This window comes from Artemia franciscana, chromosome 8, assembly GCF_032884065.1.
Source record: "Artemia franciscana chromosome 8, ASM3288406v1, whole genome shotgun sequence".
NCBI lineage: Eukaryota > Metazoa > Arthropoda > Branchiopoda > Anostraca > Artemiidae > Artemia > Artemia franciscana.
This window is the reverse complement of record NC_088870.1, coordinates 47913681-47930532: the sequence shown is the minus strand read 5'-3', so window position 1 is coordinate 47930532 and position 16852 is coordinate 47913681. Positions and strand designations below refer to the sequence as shown.

At 33.9% G+C, this 16852-nt stretch overlaps 1 protein-coding gene across 4 annotated transcripts in view; it reads left to right on the top strand.

The window, feature by feature from the left end:
- The window catches only part of LOC136030506 (uncharacterized), a 182056-nt gene that overhangs the window by 139661 nt on the left and 25543 nt on the right, over positions 1–16852 (top strand). For 2 of the 4 annotated variants that reach the window (XM_065709526.1, XM_065709527.1), the window contains exons 1-2: positions 5399–5551; positions 12665–12800. The exons of 1 other annotated variant lie outside the window; for it this stretch is intronic. In XM_065709526.1, coding sequence (XP_065565598.1) covers positions 5402–5551; positions 12665–12800 — 286 coding nt within the window. In that variant the 5' untranslated portion in view covers positions 5399–5401. Of the gene's footprint in view, positions 1–5398; positions 5552–12664; positions 12801–16852 lie in introns of those variants that run through there. One more of the 4 variants, XR_010618314.1, reaches the window with a different exon arrangement.

The window sequence follows — 16852 nt, the reverse complement described above, 5'->3', positions numbered from 1 at the left end:
ACAAAAATTTCTGCGAACATAGACATAGACATAGACATTTTTTATTTTCATCCAAAACGTATAAATTAAACAAAGAATTTACCATTAACGGCCACTCTTAAGACAGAAGAGTCCTGACTGTGGCCGCAATTCTAACCACCATGGTCTGCTAAATCATTTCCTCAAATTATTTTGAAGAAAAAAAATCTTTGGGGGGGGGGGGGGTAAAAAAACTAAATTATTATTATTAAATACTAAATAAATAAATACTCTTTCCTCTTCACACTTCTCTCCTTTTTAAAAAATGGAATTTAACCATTCTCTTGAATGATGCCAGACTTACTGCCGCTCTGACCAATTCTGGAAGGTCATTCCAGACGCTGACACCTATGTTCCTGAGAACAAATCCTGCTCTCGTTGTATTTCTTCTCTCTTGAGTCAAATCCTCCGAATTTCGGGTAAAATAAGGGTGATAAAACGAGTTAGTTTTTAAAAATCATGAAAGTACTCAGGGCTTACCTTATTTACACTTTGAAAAACAAAAATCGCTAGCTGGTAATCACGTAGCTCGCCTATGTTCAAAATATGGTTCTTTCTAAAACACTCCGCAGTATTCTGACAGTTTTGAAATTCTCCTATCAGACGCAGTGCTTAGTTTTGTATTATTTGAGTTCTTTTATAATTTATCACGAAATTGCTTGCCCAAACAGAACAACCCTACGTGATGTAGGGGTGCACAATAGCACTGTATAACAATTTGACAACTGCTACCGGGAACACTTTTTTCAGCCTCCTCATCACTCCCAATCCTCTAGCTGCTTTTGCCGACACTATTTCACCATGCTTCTTTCAAGACAAATTACAATCAATATAAAATCCGAGATATTTACAAAAAACCTGTGTTATGCCAACACCGTTATAAAGCACATTTTCAAGAAGTTCAGGTACACCAGTTCTACTAAATACCATAAAATTTGTTTTTCTTGGATTTACTGAAAGTGATCTTAGAGCTGTAAAAACATGAAGCCGACTAAGGACGTGGTTCGCTTTTTGCACAACCTCTTTTGAAGTCCGGACAAACACTGTGATAGCTGTATCATCGGCGAAAGAGGCTAAAACTGAATCATTTAGATAAAATCGAAGAGTATCCACATATACCAAGAAGAGTAACGGGCCAAGGACTGATCCTTGGGGAACACCACAATTTATAGGCATAGCTGCACTAGATATATCACTCATCACCACCTTCATTGATCTTCCACACAGATAAGACCGAAACCAACTTAATGCTGTATCTTTAATTCCAAGGTTCCGCAGTCTTTTCAGTAGAACTTCAAAATCCACAGTGTCAAACACCTTCTTCAAATCAATAAAAATAGTTAGAGGGATCAAATTATTTTCTAACGCACTATTTACACAATCTAAAAGGTGATGAATGGCATGCACTGTAGAATGACCTTTTCTAAAACAAAACTGCGAATCTGACAAAAACCCAAGCGAATTCATGTACTCGTATATTTTCTTATACACTACTTTTTCATAAATTTTTTAGAAGAGCGGTAGAATGGATATTGGTTAAAGTTAAGTAAATCTTGCTTAAAGTTAAGGTGGGAGGTGTTAAAAGAATTTTCCAGAGGTGGGGGGAACTAAAATCTAACATTCAGTCAAAAAATGAGGCATTTTCATTAAGACGTCTCAGATATAACTCTTAGTATGGTTTAAATTCATCTCTAATAACAATCCTCCCCCTCTGGAATTGCTTGCTATGGTTAGCCACGTATTGTCACGGTGGCGTGAATATGTATAGCATTGGCTCAAAGAAACGTTGTATTTGTAATAAAACTTCTCACAAATATCTTTTAATTTGATTTAAATTTGTCTCTGATGACAAACCCTCTATCTAGAATTGGTTGCTAGGGGGCCTCTGTTGCAATTGGATTTTAGGTGGTCCCCGCTCGAATTGCTCGCTAAGGTCCCATTGAAATTGGTTTCTAGGCTCTCAGTGGAATTGGATGTTAGGGGAACCCCTTGAAATTGCTTGTTAGGTGGTGGGTTAGTCATTGAGTATCACGGGCTGGGATTTGACATGGAGCATCACACTCTAACAATAAAATTGGAGCTCTCCGCTGTTCAAATAAAATCAATGGTCATTTTTAGTTTAGAATTTTTCTTTAGAGAGTAAGGTTGAAAAACCCCTTAGGTGTGATAATAAGCTCACTGATGTTGTCATCGAGGTTGTAAGTTGTGCGAGGATGTCCTCAATTGCTAGGAGTCATCAGAAGATAAGCTTCATTAAGTTTGAACGATCAATTCTAGTGTAAACGAATATTCTTGTATGAAAATGCTTGAAAAATGCCATATGTGTCATGCTAGAGGATGACGTGTGCCAGCCATTCAGTGTCACAGGCTGGAGTAACCATGGAACATCGCAATCTAGGAATCTAATGGCAAGATTCCACTGTTCATATAAAAACAATAGTCATTTTTGTTTATAAATTTATTTGTAAGAGAAAAAGAATGAAAAACCCATACAATCCTTGAAGGGGTGTCATTGTAGGGTGGTACATTGTGTCACGCTTGCATCAATTGCTAGGAGTCATCAGAAGAAACGCTAATGAAGGTTTTTCATGAAGTTTAAATGATCATTTCTAGCGTAAACGAATATTTTTATAGAAAATGCCCGAAAAATGCTATCAGTGCCATAATGTCTGCTACAGGGTACCACATGCTAATCATTGAGTGTCACTGGCTGGGAATTCAGAAAAATAATACCAAGAAAAAATGAACAAAAAATTAAATGAAGTCACATCTCTTGTGCCACTATTTTCCTCTGTTTTGAGCAAATCTAGATCAATCTCTAAGAAAACATTTCTAAATATTTTAAGAAGTAATATTTTCCAATGTTTTGAACAAGTTTATATCATTCTCTAAGAAAATAATTCTGTAAATCTCTAAGAAGGACCCCCCCCCCAAAAAAAAAAAAATAATAGGATAATATCGCTAAAAAGTGAAGAATCGCTTTGCCTGGGTTTACAATACCCTTCTAAAGAATTACTTAGCAAGCTAGCGTGCTTCAAATATAACCAAAATCTAGTAATTGATTTTCCCCTCTACGTGTCAATTATTGCAGTCATAGGAAACAGGCAATTCATTTAATTATTCTAGTATGCGCGAAAAGATATTTCTCCTTGAGTGCAATAGGTTATTTCGTATGCTAATAAAAAAAGATTACCAGCCGAATCAAAATATTAGAAAGGATTTCGTAGTCCAATTGGTTAACACTCTATTCCATTGGATGGAAATGTTCTTTTGAATCCTAATGGGGACAGAAATCAGTAGAATTTCCAGGTTCCCCGAGAAAAACACATTGAAAGAAAAATTTAATCTCAAAATGAAAATAAAACGCATTGAAAGAAAAAAACGCATTGTAAGAAAAAATACATTGAAAGAAGAAGAAAAAACGCTTTGAAAGAAAACGAAATCCCAAAGAAAAAATATCTTAAATGCAACACCGATGTGTGTACCGTCATTACATAACACCTAGATGTACCCCTCGTCATTATGTAATACCAACGTCTAAGATTACGTCACCTCCTACGGGTGCACTGTCATTACATAACATCCCATATGTGCTCTGCCATTACTTGACATTTCGTGTGTGCACGACCATTGCGCAGCACCCAAGTTTGCACCATCATTACATAACAACCCATGTGTGCGCTGCCATTACTTAATATCTCCTGTATGCGCCATCATTACGTAGTAACCCCATGCGCACCGCCATTACGTGACACGCAAGCGTAAGATTTCGTCATCTCCCACGGGTGCCCCCATCTTTACGTAACACTGACGTGTTTGCCGTGCTCAGTTAAAAGCGGGGGTTCTCAAAGGCCTCTGAAGTCTAGCTTGTCACGCGGGATTGCGTCACCCTCAAGAAATCCATCAAGTAATTAAAGATTGCATGACTGTCAACTCCAATTACGTAATCACCACCTGCGTCTCTTAGAAAAATCACTATGATGTAACAAACACCTGCTGGCTGTCCTGGAATGATAGAATAGGGCTCTCATGGAATCCAGGGATAGGGATCTCATAAGAGTAATTATGCTCTCACTACTTTCATTTCCTTAGTGTTGCCGTGTTAAATCCAGGAAATAAATTAGCATAAGTGATTAATTAATTTTGAATACTCCTTTCGACCGTAAATATTTGAATATTACCGACCTACTGACTACCAAAGAAAACTACACTTTCGAAGAAAAGCTATTTTTTCTTGAAGTTTCTGATGCCGTATGTTCTTAACTTTTTTTTGGCTCGTTTTTACCTATTTTTCCAATTCTCAAATTTTATTCTCACTACTGCCCAAGACTACATGCTTCATACAACAGAAGCTTGCAACCGTGGAGCATTGTTTTCTATGCACAACTATATATATTTGTTTTAACTATATATATTTGGCAATGGAAGACCTCGCCTAGTGTGTATCATATTACCCCTTGTGCTTGCCACCCAACGGTTCTATTTCCATTAGCCAAAAGGGTTAGTTTTTGGTCAGCAAAAGGCTAGCTTTTGGGCCTATGTTATTTGAGGTGAAGTTTCAAATATTGGTGATGCCAATCCTTTGACGTGGGGTGGGGTTTTACACTTTGACTGTGTAAGCTTAGCCACCGTGAGTCTGGGGAGCTTATTGTTAAGCAGTCCTCTACATAGTAACTGCACTTTTCCGAGCTTTTTTTCCGATTCTGTGTCTTTTTTAAATTGTTTGTCCATTACTATGCACATTTATGTTTAGTTTATTGTGCTTTGGTCTATTAATGCATCTTTAATCCAAAGGAAATATATACTTCACATCTCTACTTTTTTGCAGTAAAAAAAAAAAAAAAAAAATACCTGACAAGGTTGGATCCATAACCTTGACCTTGAGATTAAGAGTCTGGTTATACACTGACTAAGCTAGCCATTTTGTCGGCTTTACGCCTTTATTATATTTATGTGGTAAAATAAAATAGTTTCCAATAGAAATGTTTTCTCTGAAACATGTATAGACACAGTAAAAAATAATATGAGAGGTATAGGAAAAAGAAACAGGGACTGTTTCTGAAAAATAAGACAAGGATTTTGTGTCTTATCCCCCCTCCCCCTTTAAAAAGGTCTTGGCCCTAAGTCCCTCTTAAAGTAAAATCATTCTTTTTCTCTCTCACTTCCCTTTTCCTCTCTTTTTCCCTTTCTTCCTCACTCTTTCTATAACTATTCATATCTCTCTCGCTTGCTCTGAAATTTATCAGGCTGGTAAGGGGAAGGGGGCAAGGGATAGTTATCCAGTCTCTGCAACCTCTGATTAAAGCTATACAAGAGAAATAGAGATATTCATGAAGTTAAGACGCTAAAATTAATTTTCTGCTTTTCTCACAAGGTTGGCTTTATGTGTGGAGCTGATGTCCACGATCAAATAGAAGTAACACTTTTCCCCTGGTTTTACATGATAGCTCTTCCTTTCGTATTGGCAACTCTGGTTGTTCATCTTCTTTTGCCTGAACTACAAAATCTACAAGGACAAATTGTTATGAGTCACGTAACTTCACTCTTCTTACTGTTCCTTTTGTTGACGTCAAATAGATTTTTCAGTCCATGGACTCCAGACCTTTGTGTGACTATAGGCATATATTTGTTGCTTCTATTTTTCCTCTTATTTGAACCCCCCACCCTCCAAAAATATTACCTGTATTTTTCACAATCTAAAAAGTTCTGTTTACGTACCAGAACAGTTTTTTCCAGATATAAAAGTTGTTATTATTATACTTACTTTAAACCCCTCCTCTATTTGTCAAATGAAATCTAGTAAATTTAAACATTCATAAATGTCTGTAAAATATCAAAATCAATTTTTGTGAATTTTTGTAGGGCTTTCCTATGCGGGTATAAATTTTAATTGTATGTCTGGCCAAAAAAAAACAACAACAAAATGATTGTGTAGCACGCTAGTAAAGCTTATGGACGTAGAATGAGCGATGACGACGAAAAGACCTTGATAGAATTAAAAAAGGTCAAAAAAGAGGACAAAGAAACCACGCCCTCTGGTCGGAGATAGAATTCTTAGCAATCAAATAAAAAAAATATTTTTTCATCTGAAAGTAAGGAACCAAATTAAAACTTAAAACAAACAGAAATTATACCATATATGAGGGGGTTTGCCTCTTGTTCAATGCCTCGTTCTTCGCGCTAAAGTGTTTTGATAACTTTTAAAAAGTTTTATACTCCATCAAAACGGCCATTGTGTTTCAAATGTAATTCTTTAATAATTGGGACACAGAGTTAAATTTTAGCGTAAAGAGCAAAGTGTTGAAAGGGGGTTAACCACCCTCATAATACCTCAATACCACGGATAGAAGGTTCAAACCTGGTAAACTCCTCCTCCTGGATATGACCTTGCCCATGCATGTTCCCAGGAAAATATTTGCAATACATCACTCTCTTAGTTCACAGGTATAGAAGAAAAGAAAAAAAAATCATAGCTTCATCGGGAAATAATAAAAATAACCAGGACAAGGGTTTTAATGCGAATACAGCAAAGCAAAGTACAGCTTGTATAATCGATAAGGCGCGTTCAACTTCAAGAAGAAGATATAGCTAAAATTTAAATTACAAAAATCATAAAAGTTGTCATAACTCGTATAGTTTTGTAAGGTTTTACTAAAATGGTAAAAGATAGGCAAATTCCTGTCTCTTGATACTCTGTCCTCGGCAGAATCTAGCAAGTTTGTCTTCCTATTTTAATTTTATTTAATAAGACCATTCCTAAATGACCATTACGCAAAAAAACGGGTTGTAAATTAAATATGAGTGAATATTCAGGGGCAGTGTAAAAGTATAAACTAGATTACTAAGTCTTAATTGAGGTTTAATCAAATTTCTGATGACTTGGCTTTGTTAAACAAGAAACGATATACATAAATCTGACAACAAAGGAGACAGGGAGGCAACTTTTATGCTCCTTTAACAATAGAGAAAAAAAAATCCACCTTGTTACCTTTGGTTCAATTTTGTTTATAAATTCAATGTCACTTCACTCTGTTATTTTCTATACAAGTTGCTTTTATATCTGATTATTAGCATTTGGCCACCAAATGAACTAAACACTTATTTTATAAAGAACCAAGATCAAAATAGTATTTATGTGGATACAGAGAATAATTTAATGTGGATGATAGTTTTTGTTAAGCAAGAGAAAATGGAAATTCTTTTTTCATAATTTTTTTATTAATATACAAAATAAAGATTTTAATGGAAAATATTTCTGCCATATAATTGCAGTGTTAAAAAAAAGGCGACTATTAGTTTTGTCAGTGTAACAATAATGGCTTTTTTACTAAATTGAATTAGCAAGTTGTCATAACTCTAAGGCAATTAGTATTCTGATTAAAGTTATCTTTTACAACGGTATCTTAAGTTCTATCGCCTGAAGGCAAGTGAATATATTTCTCTTTAAAGCGATTGCAAGCAGACTAAAAGCTTCATTAAAGCGACATTTAAATTTTTCATTAAAGAGAATTTTGTAAATAGTTTTTAAGGACACCGTGTTTCGTCTTATGACTTGAAAATCAAGATCAAATTCAGGATTTATTTAAAGCAAGGATAAGGCGAGGATTGTTTGAGGATGTTTGATTGTTTGAGGATGTTTTGTGTATGAATGGTCACAAATGAAAGAAATATTTTTGGTGCTTTATCATGGGAAAAGAGAATTTTCAGCGCTATTTTTCTTCAGCGCTATTTAAAAAAAAAATCGACGAGAAATTTAATAAAAAGCAATTTTTTAACTTAAAGGAAGGATCAAAACTTAAAACTAACAGAAATTATTACGTATATGAGGGGGTTAATCCCCTGCTCAATACTTCGCTCTTTACGCTAAAGTGTTTTTTAGTAATTTCAAAAGAGCTATTTATTCTAATTAAACGGCCTTTTTGATTCAGGGGCCATTCTTAAAAGAATTGGGACAAAATTCAAACTATAGTGTAAAGAACAAGGTTTTGACGAGGGGATGAACCCCCTCATGTAGGAAATCAAATTTACGTATATAGACGTTAGTTACATAAGTTAGTTCATAGGTTACGCGTATTTATTAGTAATAAGAAACGTCCATGAATAAAATAGAAGTTCTAGTGGTTTTCTTAAGTAGCCAAAAAATTGGAGGCCAACTTGGCCCCCTCTCCACCCTTTTTTCTCAAAATTATCAGGTTTCAACTTTGAGAAAGCCAATAAACTATAAAAAAGCATACAAAAAGGAGCAACATTAAAAACTAAATATAACAGAAATTATTACGTATACGAGGGGGTTTGCCTCCTCCTCAATACCCCGCTCGTTACGCTAAAGTTTTTTTTGTAATTTCAAAAGAGCCATTTATTCTAATTAAACGGCCTTTGTGATTCAGGGGTCATTCTTAATGAATTGGAACAAAATTTGGACTTTAATGTAAAAAGCCAGATATTGACGAAAGGACAAACCCCCAAATTTACGTAATAGAACTTTAAAAATAGAAGTTACGTAAATTAATTTGTATGTTGCATTTAATTATTACTAATAAAACATTTGTAAATAAAATTAAAAGTTCTAGCGGCCTTTTCAAGTAACAAAAAGATTTGAGGGCAACTAGGCCCCTCCCCAACCCTTTTTTCTCAAAATCGTCCGATCAAAATTTTGAAAAAGCCATTTAGCTAAAAACATTAAAATTATTATACAAATTGTTTTTTTAATTATTGAATTTTAATGTTGATGATGAACACTGTATTTGTGTTCGAAATATCCAGTTAAATAATTTTATATCGGTTCACTATATCCCTATTTTCATCCCTAGTAAAAGTTTCATCCCTATTTTGAACTGTTTTACTTTAATTATACATGTACAGAGAATCAAAATCAAAATCTGCATTAATTCAAAAACGTTCAGAAATTGAACAAAAAAAAAGTTTTTTAATTGAAAGTAAGGAATGACATAAAACTTAAAACGAAAAGATATTTTTCGGTATATGAAACTATTCTGTATATATATATATACATATATATATATATATATATATATATATATATATATATATATATATATATATATATATATATATATATATATATATATATATACAAATAATAGAAGAATTGGTCAAAAACACAAATCTTGTCAAAAATGTAAAACATATATACCAAGAAAGTAATGACTTTCTGTTTCATTTATACTTTTTTAATCTATTTTCAATTTTCCTTTTTTTAACAGTTGGTAGGTAGCAAACTGTATTAAGGATGACCAGGCTCAATAGTAACTAAGACACTCGAAAGCAGAATTTTTATGCCAATATATACATCAAAAAAAATTTTGATTTTATGCTGATTTAATATATATATAAGTTTTGTCAAGTTTAGATCGAAAATTGGCCTTATTTTTCAAAAAAAAGGGAAAAAATCTGCACCATCAGCTTTGGCGTATCAGAGAATACTACTGTAGAGGTTTCAAGCTCATATCTACAAAAATGTGAAATTTTGTGTTTTTTGCCAGAAGAAAATCACTGGTGCGTGCCTATTTGTTTATTTGTTCTTTTTCCCCCAGGGGTGATCATATCGACCCAGTGGTCTTAGAATTTCACCAGAGGGCTCACTTTAGCGGAGATTAAAAGTTCTAGTGCCCTTTTTAAGTGACCAAAAAAATTGAGGGAAACTAGGCCCGCTCCCACGCTCGTTTCCCCCAAAGTCACCGATCAATATTTTGAGATTGCTATTTAGTTCAGCATAGTCGAAAAGGCTAGTAACTATATCCTTGAGAACGACTTAATCCTCCATAGTCTCCAAGGAAAGAGCTGCAAGTCATGAATTCCCTCCATTGTTTACAGATAGTAATAGTTATTGAGAAGTATACTGACGTTTTCAGGGGGGATTTTTCTAGTGGCAGGAGGCAGGGATTGTTGGTTATTTGAGAGTGTCTTTGATAGAGGAATTAATTTCGGAAAAAGAGAATTTCCCTGATTTTTTTTTCTCGATTTATCAGTTTTATTTTAAAAAAACAACGAAAAATTAAATAAAAATACAATTTTTTTAACTTAAAGTAAGGAGCAGCATTGAAACTTAAAACTATTAGAAATTATTTAGTATATGATTGCCTCCTCAATACCTTGGTCTTTACCCTAAAGTATTTTTAGTAATTTCAGAAGAGCTATTTATTCTAAATAAACAGCCTTTGTGATTAACGGGCCATTCTTAAAGAAATGGTACAAAATTCAAAAAATAGTATAAAGAATGAGGTTTTAACGAGGGGATGAACCCCCTCATATACGTAATAAAATATATGAATATATAAGTTTATTACGTAAGTTACGTGCATTTATTAGTAGTAAAAACGCTCGTAAATAAAATCAAACGTTCTAGTGGCCTTTTTAAGCAGCCAAAAAAGTTGAAGGGCACCTAGGCCCCCTCCCCGCCCCATTTTTGTAAGAGGCAGAATCAGAAGCATTGACTCATGGAAATGTAGGAATATGAAGTTTTTCTTGCATTTTTTTCATTGAAAGTTTAATTTTGTAAATCTAAGGGATAGTTTTTTTTATATTCTTCTGTTCTTTTTCAGGCTAAAATAACAAAAATAAATTGTATTTTTCTACAATCTAAAAAGTTCTGTTTACATACCAGAACAGTTTTTTCCAGATATAAAAGTTATTGTTATTATACTTACTTTAAGCCCCTCCTCTATTTGTCAAATGAAATCTAGTAAATTTAAACATTCATAAATGTCTGTAAAATATCAAAATAAATTTTTGTGAATTTTTGTAGGGCTTTCCTATAGGGGTATAAATTTTACTTTTAAGTCTGGCCAAAAAAAAACAACAAAATGATTGTGTAGCACGCTAGTAAAGTTTATGGACGTAGAATGGGCGATGACGACGAAAAGACCTTGATAGAATTAAAAAAGGTCGAAAAAAAGGACAAAGAAACCACGCCCTCTGGTCGGAGATAGAATTCTTAGCAATTAAATAAAAAAATATTTTTTCAACTGAAAGTAAGGAACCAAATTAAAACCTAAAACAAACAGAAATTATACCATATATGAGGGGGTTTGCCTCTTGTTCAATGCCTCGTTCTTCGCGCTAAAGTGTTTTGATAACTTTTAAAAAGTTTTATACTCCATCAAAACGGCCATTGTGTTTCAGATGTAATTCTTTAATAATTGGGACACAGAGTTAAATTTTAGCGTAAAGAGCAAAGTGTTGAAAGGGGGTTAACCACCCTCATATACAAAATAACTTTTTTTCGTTTTAAGTTTCAATGTTGTTCCTCACTTTTAGTTGAAAAGTGTTATTTTAAATTCAATCTTTTCTCTTCAAATACTGCCGAAAAATCTGGCTTTCCTACTTCTAAAATGTCTTTCTACGCAAAAAATCTATCAAAGTAAAGTTTGTTCGACTTAAATTAATCCCCTCTCTCCACTGGAAAATTCTCCCTGGACAATTCGATCCTCGCTGAAAATTTCCCATGAAAATGTCTTACGGACAATTCCACCTAACAATTTCTCTTTAGTATACTTTCATTGAAAAAAGACATTAATTTCTAGTGGTTTTTAAGTAATTTCAGATGTCCCCCTCTGTAAAATTTGTTTTCTGGAAATCTCCTCACCTCCAATGGAAAGTATCTCCCACAGAAATTTTCCCCATCGAAAATTTCCTGAGCGGGAAATTCCCCCCTCCCATAGGAAAATCTATAATCCCAACACCACTGAAAATTTTTCCTGCAACATCTGCACATCTTAAATTTAGTCGGCAAAGACAAATTTTTTTTTTCGCGTTTGTGCTTCTGGATTCGCTTCTTAAAGGATTGTGGCAAAAATCTTGCTATAGCATCAAGACCTAGGTTTGACGAAATCACTCCCCACCTCATTGTCATAATAATTCTGCTCGTTTTAAGTTTAATCTTATTCCTTACTTTCAAGAAAATTTTGGGTGGATCCAACTTTTCTCAGAGGAGTTTACGGTGAGAGCAGGAATTTATTTCATGGAGGGTGTGCCACATTTCCTGCATTGTTTGAAAAATAATCAAAAATTAAATAAAAAATAAATTATATTCAGCTGAAGGTTAGGAGCAACATTAAATTTCGAAACCAACAGAAGTTCTTCTAATATGAACATGAAGAAAATATAGCTCCCCTCCTCGATTTCGCTTGTTTTGTGTTTGACTGTTGCTGCTTCCTCTCAGTTGAAAATTTTTTTTTTGAATTTAATCAACTGAGACTTGGTAGTGGGTATAAATCACAAAAAAAAAACATGGAACTGAGCTATTGAAATGTTCGTATATGAAATTACGGTATATCAATTGGTGTCGAAATATTATCTTGTTACAGAAAATATGACTGAAATTTGGGTTATTAAAATTGAATAATACGTTTTCAAAATTCAAAAGATCGATCAGAAATCGAAAAAGAGACTTTCAAACAGCTTTAAATTACCAATATCACTCTCTCTCTCTCTCTCTCTCTCTCTCTCTCTCTCTCTCTCTCTCTCTACTTATCTACTCTTTCTTCCCATCTGTTTCTCTCTCTTTCTATTCCTATTTTTCTCCTTATATATTTATTCCTCTCTCGCTCTCTATCTTTAAACACCGTTTTGATAGTTAGTTATTATGCTTTACTCTGGTAGTTATATTACTCTTTGTTTAATTAAGATTGTTCCAACAATATCAAGTGACTGTGTCTCAATGACAATCCATTCAGTAAAAGAAGCAGACTGTGGCACGTACACATGCAAAATGACCAATGCTTGTGGGGATGTATCTGTTGATGTTACCTTACACCTTCTTGGTATGTTAGGGTTTCCTATAATTTTACTTATCAGAGTATACAAATTCTTTTGCAGAGCTAAGGTCTCAAATTCAGGCAGTTTAAAATTTATCTCGTTCTGAGTAAAGAACAAAATTTGTACTTCCCCATACAAAAATAAGTAAAACAAAAAGATATTTTTGTTCCTTTAATATATTGCTATTGATGTTTTGGGATTTACATAGAAATATTGGATCCTCGTTGATAATTCTCGATGCAATCAGCTGATAAATGTCCCATAGTTTTCATTCCTTAATACATTACTATACAATAATAGCTGCCACAGGAATATTGGCCAGAATAATAGCTTAACTCACTGATCATATTAATGTTTGGTCGCTTCAGAGGCCATAATGAATCATATCCTTGAACAGTACGGAATTCTTCTGAGCCCCGAATTCTGTTGGATATTTTTGAAGCTCTTAATAGAGGTACTAAAACGCAAAATAGCATGTTTCTCTGGGGAACATGCACATTAAGTACTAAAAGCACTGCGTCTTAATTAAATCAAATGACGACTTTTATTCATTGGAGGTACAGAGTTAAGTTTTGGTCAAGCAAAAATAAAGCCACAGCGTTTGGTCTCATTAATGGAACGAGGAATCATAATTTTTATTTGTTAATGTCAAGCATTACTCTATGATTGCTTTTAAAATACAATTTTAAGTTATAAAAATTTTGTAAGTACAGTTCCGAAACCCTTTTTTTCAAAAATTAGATTTTCAATTAGCAGCAAAGAACCCCATTAAGCCAAATGTGAGTATAACTAAGCAAAAAAAAAATTAATCATTTAAACTTAAAACGATTGGAACTATTCGTTTTAAATCACTACCAGTGAAAATAAAAAGAACTGCATAGTAAAAACGCTTCTGAGATATCAAAGATACGCCTTTTTACAACCTGAATGCATATAGTACCATTGATTTATTCCAACCTCACCCTAAACATTCTCTGAAAGTTTCAATTAACCTTTTTGAAAACATGAATGCACACTGTGTCTTACGTTTAACTCAACACACCTCTCAAGGTTTCCTGAAAGTTTCAACTTATTACTGAAAGCCATTCGTGAGATATTTAAGATACACCCTTATGGCAACCTTGATCCACACAGTGGCTTTCGATTCGGGTCATCATCCTCCTCAACTTTTTCCAAAAGTTTTGACTTACAACTATTAGATGTCCTTGAAACATCACACCTACGCGCTTCTGACAACTTTAATACGCATCGAGTCTTTTGCGTAAATCGGAAATTCCTAGGGTGTACTTGAATTTAGCTCGACGTTTCCCCCGTATATGCCTTGAAAGTTTGAAGCTAGTACCAGTAAGGCTTCCAGAAATATTGCCTATACGCCTTCCTGATAACTAAGATTCAGATAGTTTCTATTGATTTAGTTCAATATCTTCCTTAATATTTTTTGAAAGTTTCAACTTTATAGCTTTAGTCGTTCCTGAGACATTGCAGATATATCCTTTTGACAACATGGATGCACATAGTGTCTGTTTCATCCCCCTCACTATTTTGAAATTCTCCTCATTATTCTCTGAAAGTTTCAAATTAACATATTTAACGCCCATTCAGAATGAGCTTCCACTAATTTGAGCCAATCATAATTTTAAATAGAATTTTGCAACCAATTTCAAAATTTTACGAAGCATATGAATAGCTCAAATCAGCGCTAGCTAAATGTTAGTATTCGCAAATTTTATTTGGGCCTTTAAACCTTTCCTATAGCAGTACAGAAGTGCCCTTACGACAACTTTTATGTACTTAGTGTCCTTTGATTTCGTGCAACATTTTCCAACAATATTATATCAAAGTCTCAACTTAGAATCCCTTCGCCGTTTCTGATATATTGTATTTTTGCCCTTTTCACTCCCTGGATGCAAATAGTGTCTTTGTTACTTTAACATTTCACTCAATATTTCCTGAGAGTTCCAACTACCCTTCAATATTTTTGGGCTTGTGACTTGTGACTTTTATTCGCCCTTGTGAGAATCTAGTTGCAGATTGCGTTTTTTGATTTAATTCAACCTCCCCCGAAATCTTCAACTTAATTCTATGAGCTGTTTCCGAAACATTATAGATACATTTTTTTCAAAACCTGGATGCTGACAGCATCTTTTGGTTTTGTTCGACGTTCCTCTCGAATCTCCCTGAAATTTGAATATGGTGCTTTTACCCGTCCGTTAGATATCAAAGATACAACCTTTTAATAGGCTGGATGCACTAAGTGTCATTTTATTAAGTTTAAAGTTCCCTTCAACATTCCCTGAAACTTTCATCTTAATGCTCACAGCTGATCTATGGATATTGCAGATAGGGCTTTTTTATAACAGGGATGTATATAGTGTCTTTTGATATATTTCCGTATCCCCTAAACATAATCTCAAGGTTTCAAATTAACTTTTAAGTTTCAATGTCGCTCCTTGCTTTTAGTTAAAAAAAACTGCTTTTTTATTAATTTTTGAGTGTTTTTGAATTAACACATGTTTTGATTTTGGCTAACCAAACAAGAATAATTAAAATGCAATTAAGAATCTTTTTTTGCCAAATGGTTTTCTCATAGTTTTGACCGAAAGATTTTGAGAAAAAAAGGAGTGGGGTGGAGGCCTAGTTGACCTCCAATTCTTTAGCTACTTATAAAGGCAACTAGAACTTTGAATTTTTCAGGAAAGTTTTTATTATTAAAAGATATACGTAACTTACCAATTAACTTAGGTAACGAACTTCTATATTCGCCTGTTTTTATTACGTATATAAGGGGGTTCCCCCCTCGTCAATATCTAACTCTTTACATTAAAGCTTGAATTTTGTTTCAACTCCTTAAGAATGACCCCTGAATCGCAAAAGCCGTAGAATAAACAGTTGAAATTACTAAAAATACTTTCGAGTAAAGAGCAAGTTATTTAGAGGAGGTGAACCCCTCATGTGCTTAATAATTTCTGCTCATTTTAAGTATTAATGCTGCTTTTTACCTTCAGTTTAAAAAATATCTTATTTATTTTTTCATTCTTTCTTTAAATAATACTAGAAAATCCTGCGCCCCCTTAATGGAAATTCTCTTCCTCCAAGACAATTTCCCCCATGAAAGGATCCCCTACGTAACCCCCTACCAACAAATCAGCCTGAAAACGCTTCTAAACTTCCCAATAACCATTACTATATGTGAACGCTTTTTAAAAATTTGTAACCTTAAGCCCTTTCCAGGGGGACTATGGGGTAGTAAGTTGTCCCCAAAGACATAGTTGTTAGGTTTTTCAACTATGTTTGAATAAAATGGCTATCTTGGAATTTTTTCCGGTGACTTGTGGAAAAATATGAGAGCGGGATCGGGCCTCGGTGTCCTCCAATTTTTTGGTCACTTAAAAAGGGCACTAGAGCTTTTAATTTCCGTTAGAATGAGCCCTCACGCGACTTTCTAGGACCACTGGGTCAAATACGATCACCCTTCTGGCAAAAAAAATACAAAATTCCACATTTTTGTATATAGGAGCTTGAAACTTCTACAATAGGGTTTTCTGATGCAATAAATCTGATGGTGTGGTTTTTGCTAAGATTCTATGATTTTTAGGGAAAATAGGATTCCATGATTCTATTTTCTGAAATAAGCCAAATTTTCTCAGGCTCGTAACTTGTGATGGGTAAGACTAAATTTGATGAAACTTATATATTTATAATCCATATTAAAATGTAAATCTTTTGATGTAACTATTGTTATCAAAATTCTGTTTTTAGAGTTTCGGTTGCTATTGAGCCTGGTCGCTCTCTACTACAGTTCGTTACCACGTACTGTTTGACATGTGGGATTTTGGATTATTTGCCAGAAGAACGATCCAGAATTCGTGGTTATTTGTTTTATCCTGTTTGTATTACCTAGGGATGATCGTATTCAACAAATAGTTGTAGAAGATCTGAAGAGGGTCCATTTGAAAGTAAATTAAAAGTTCTAATGCCGATTTTAAGTCATTAAACAATTGGAGGGCAACTACCCCAAATCCCCTGATTTTTTTTTCTCAGGGTAGTTTGATCAGAA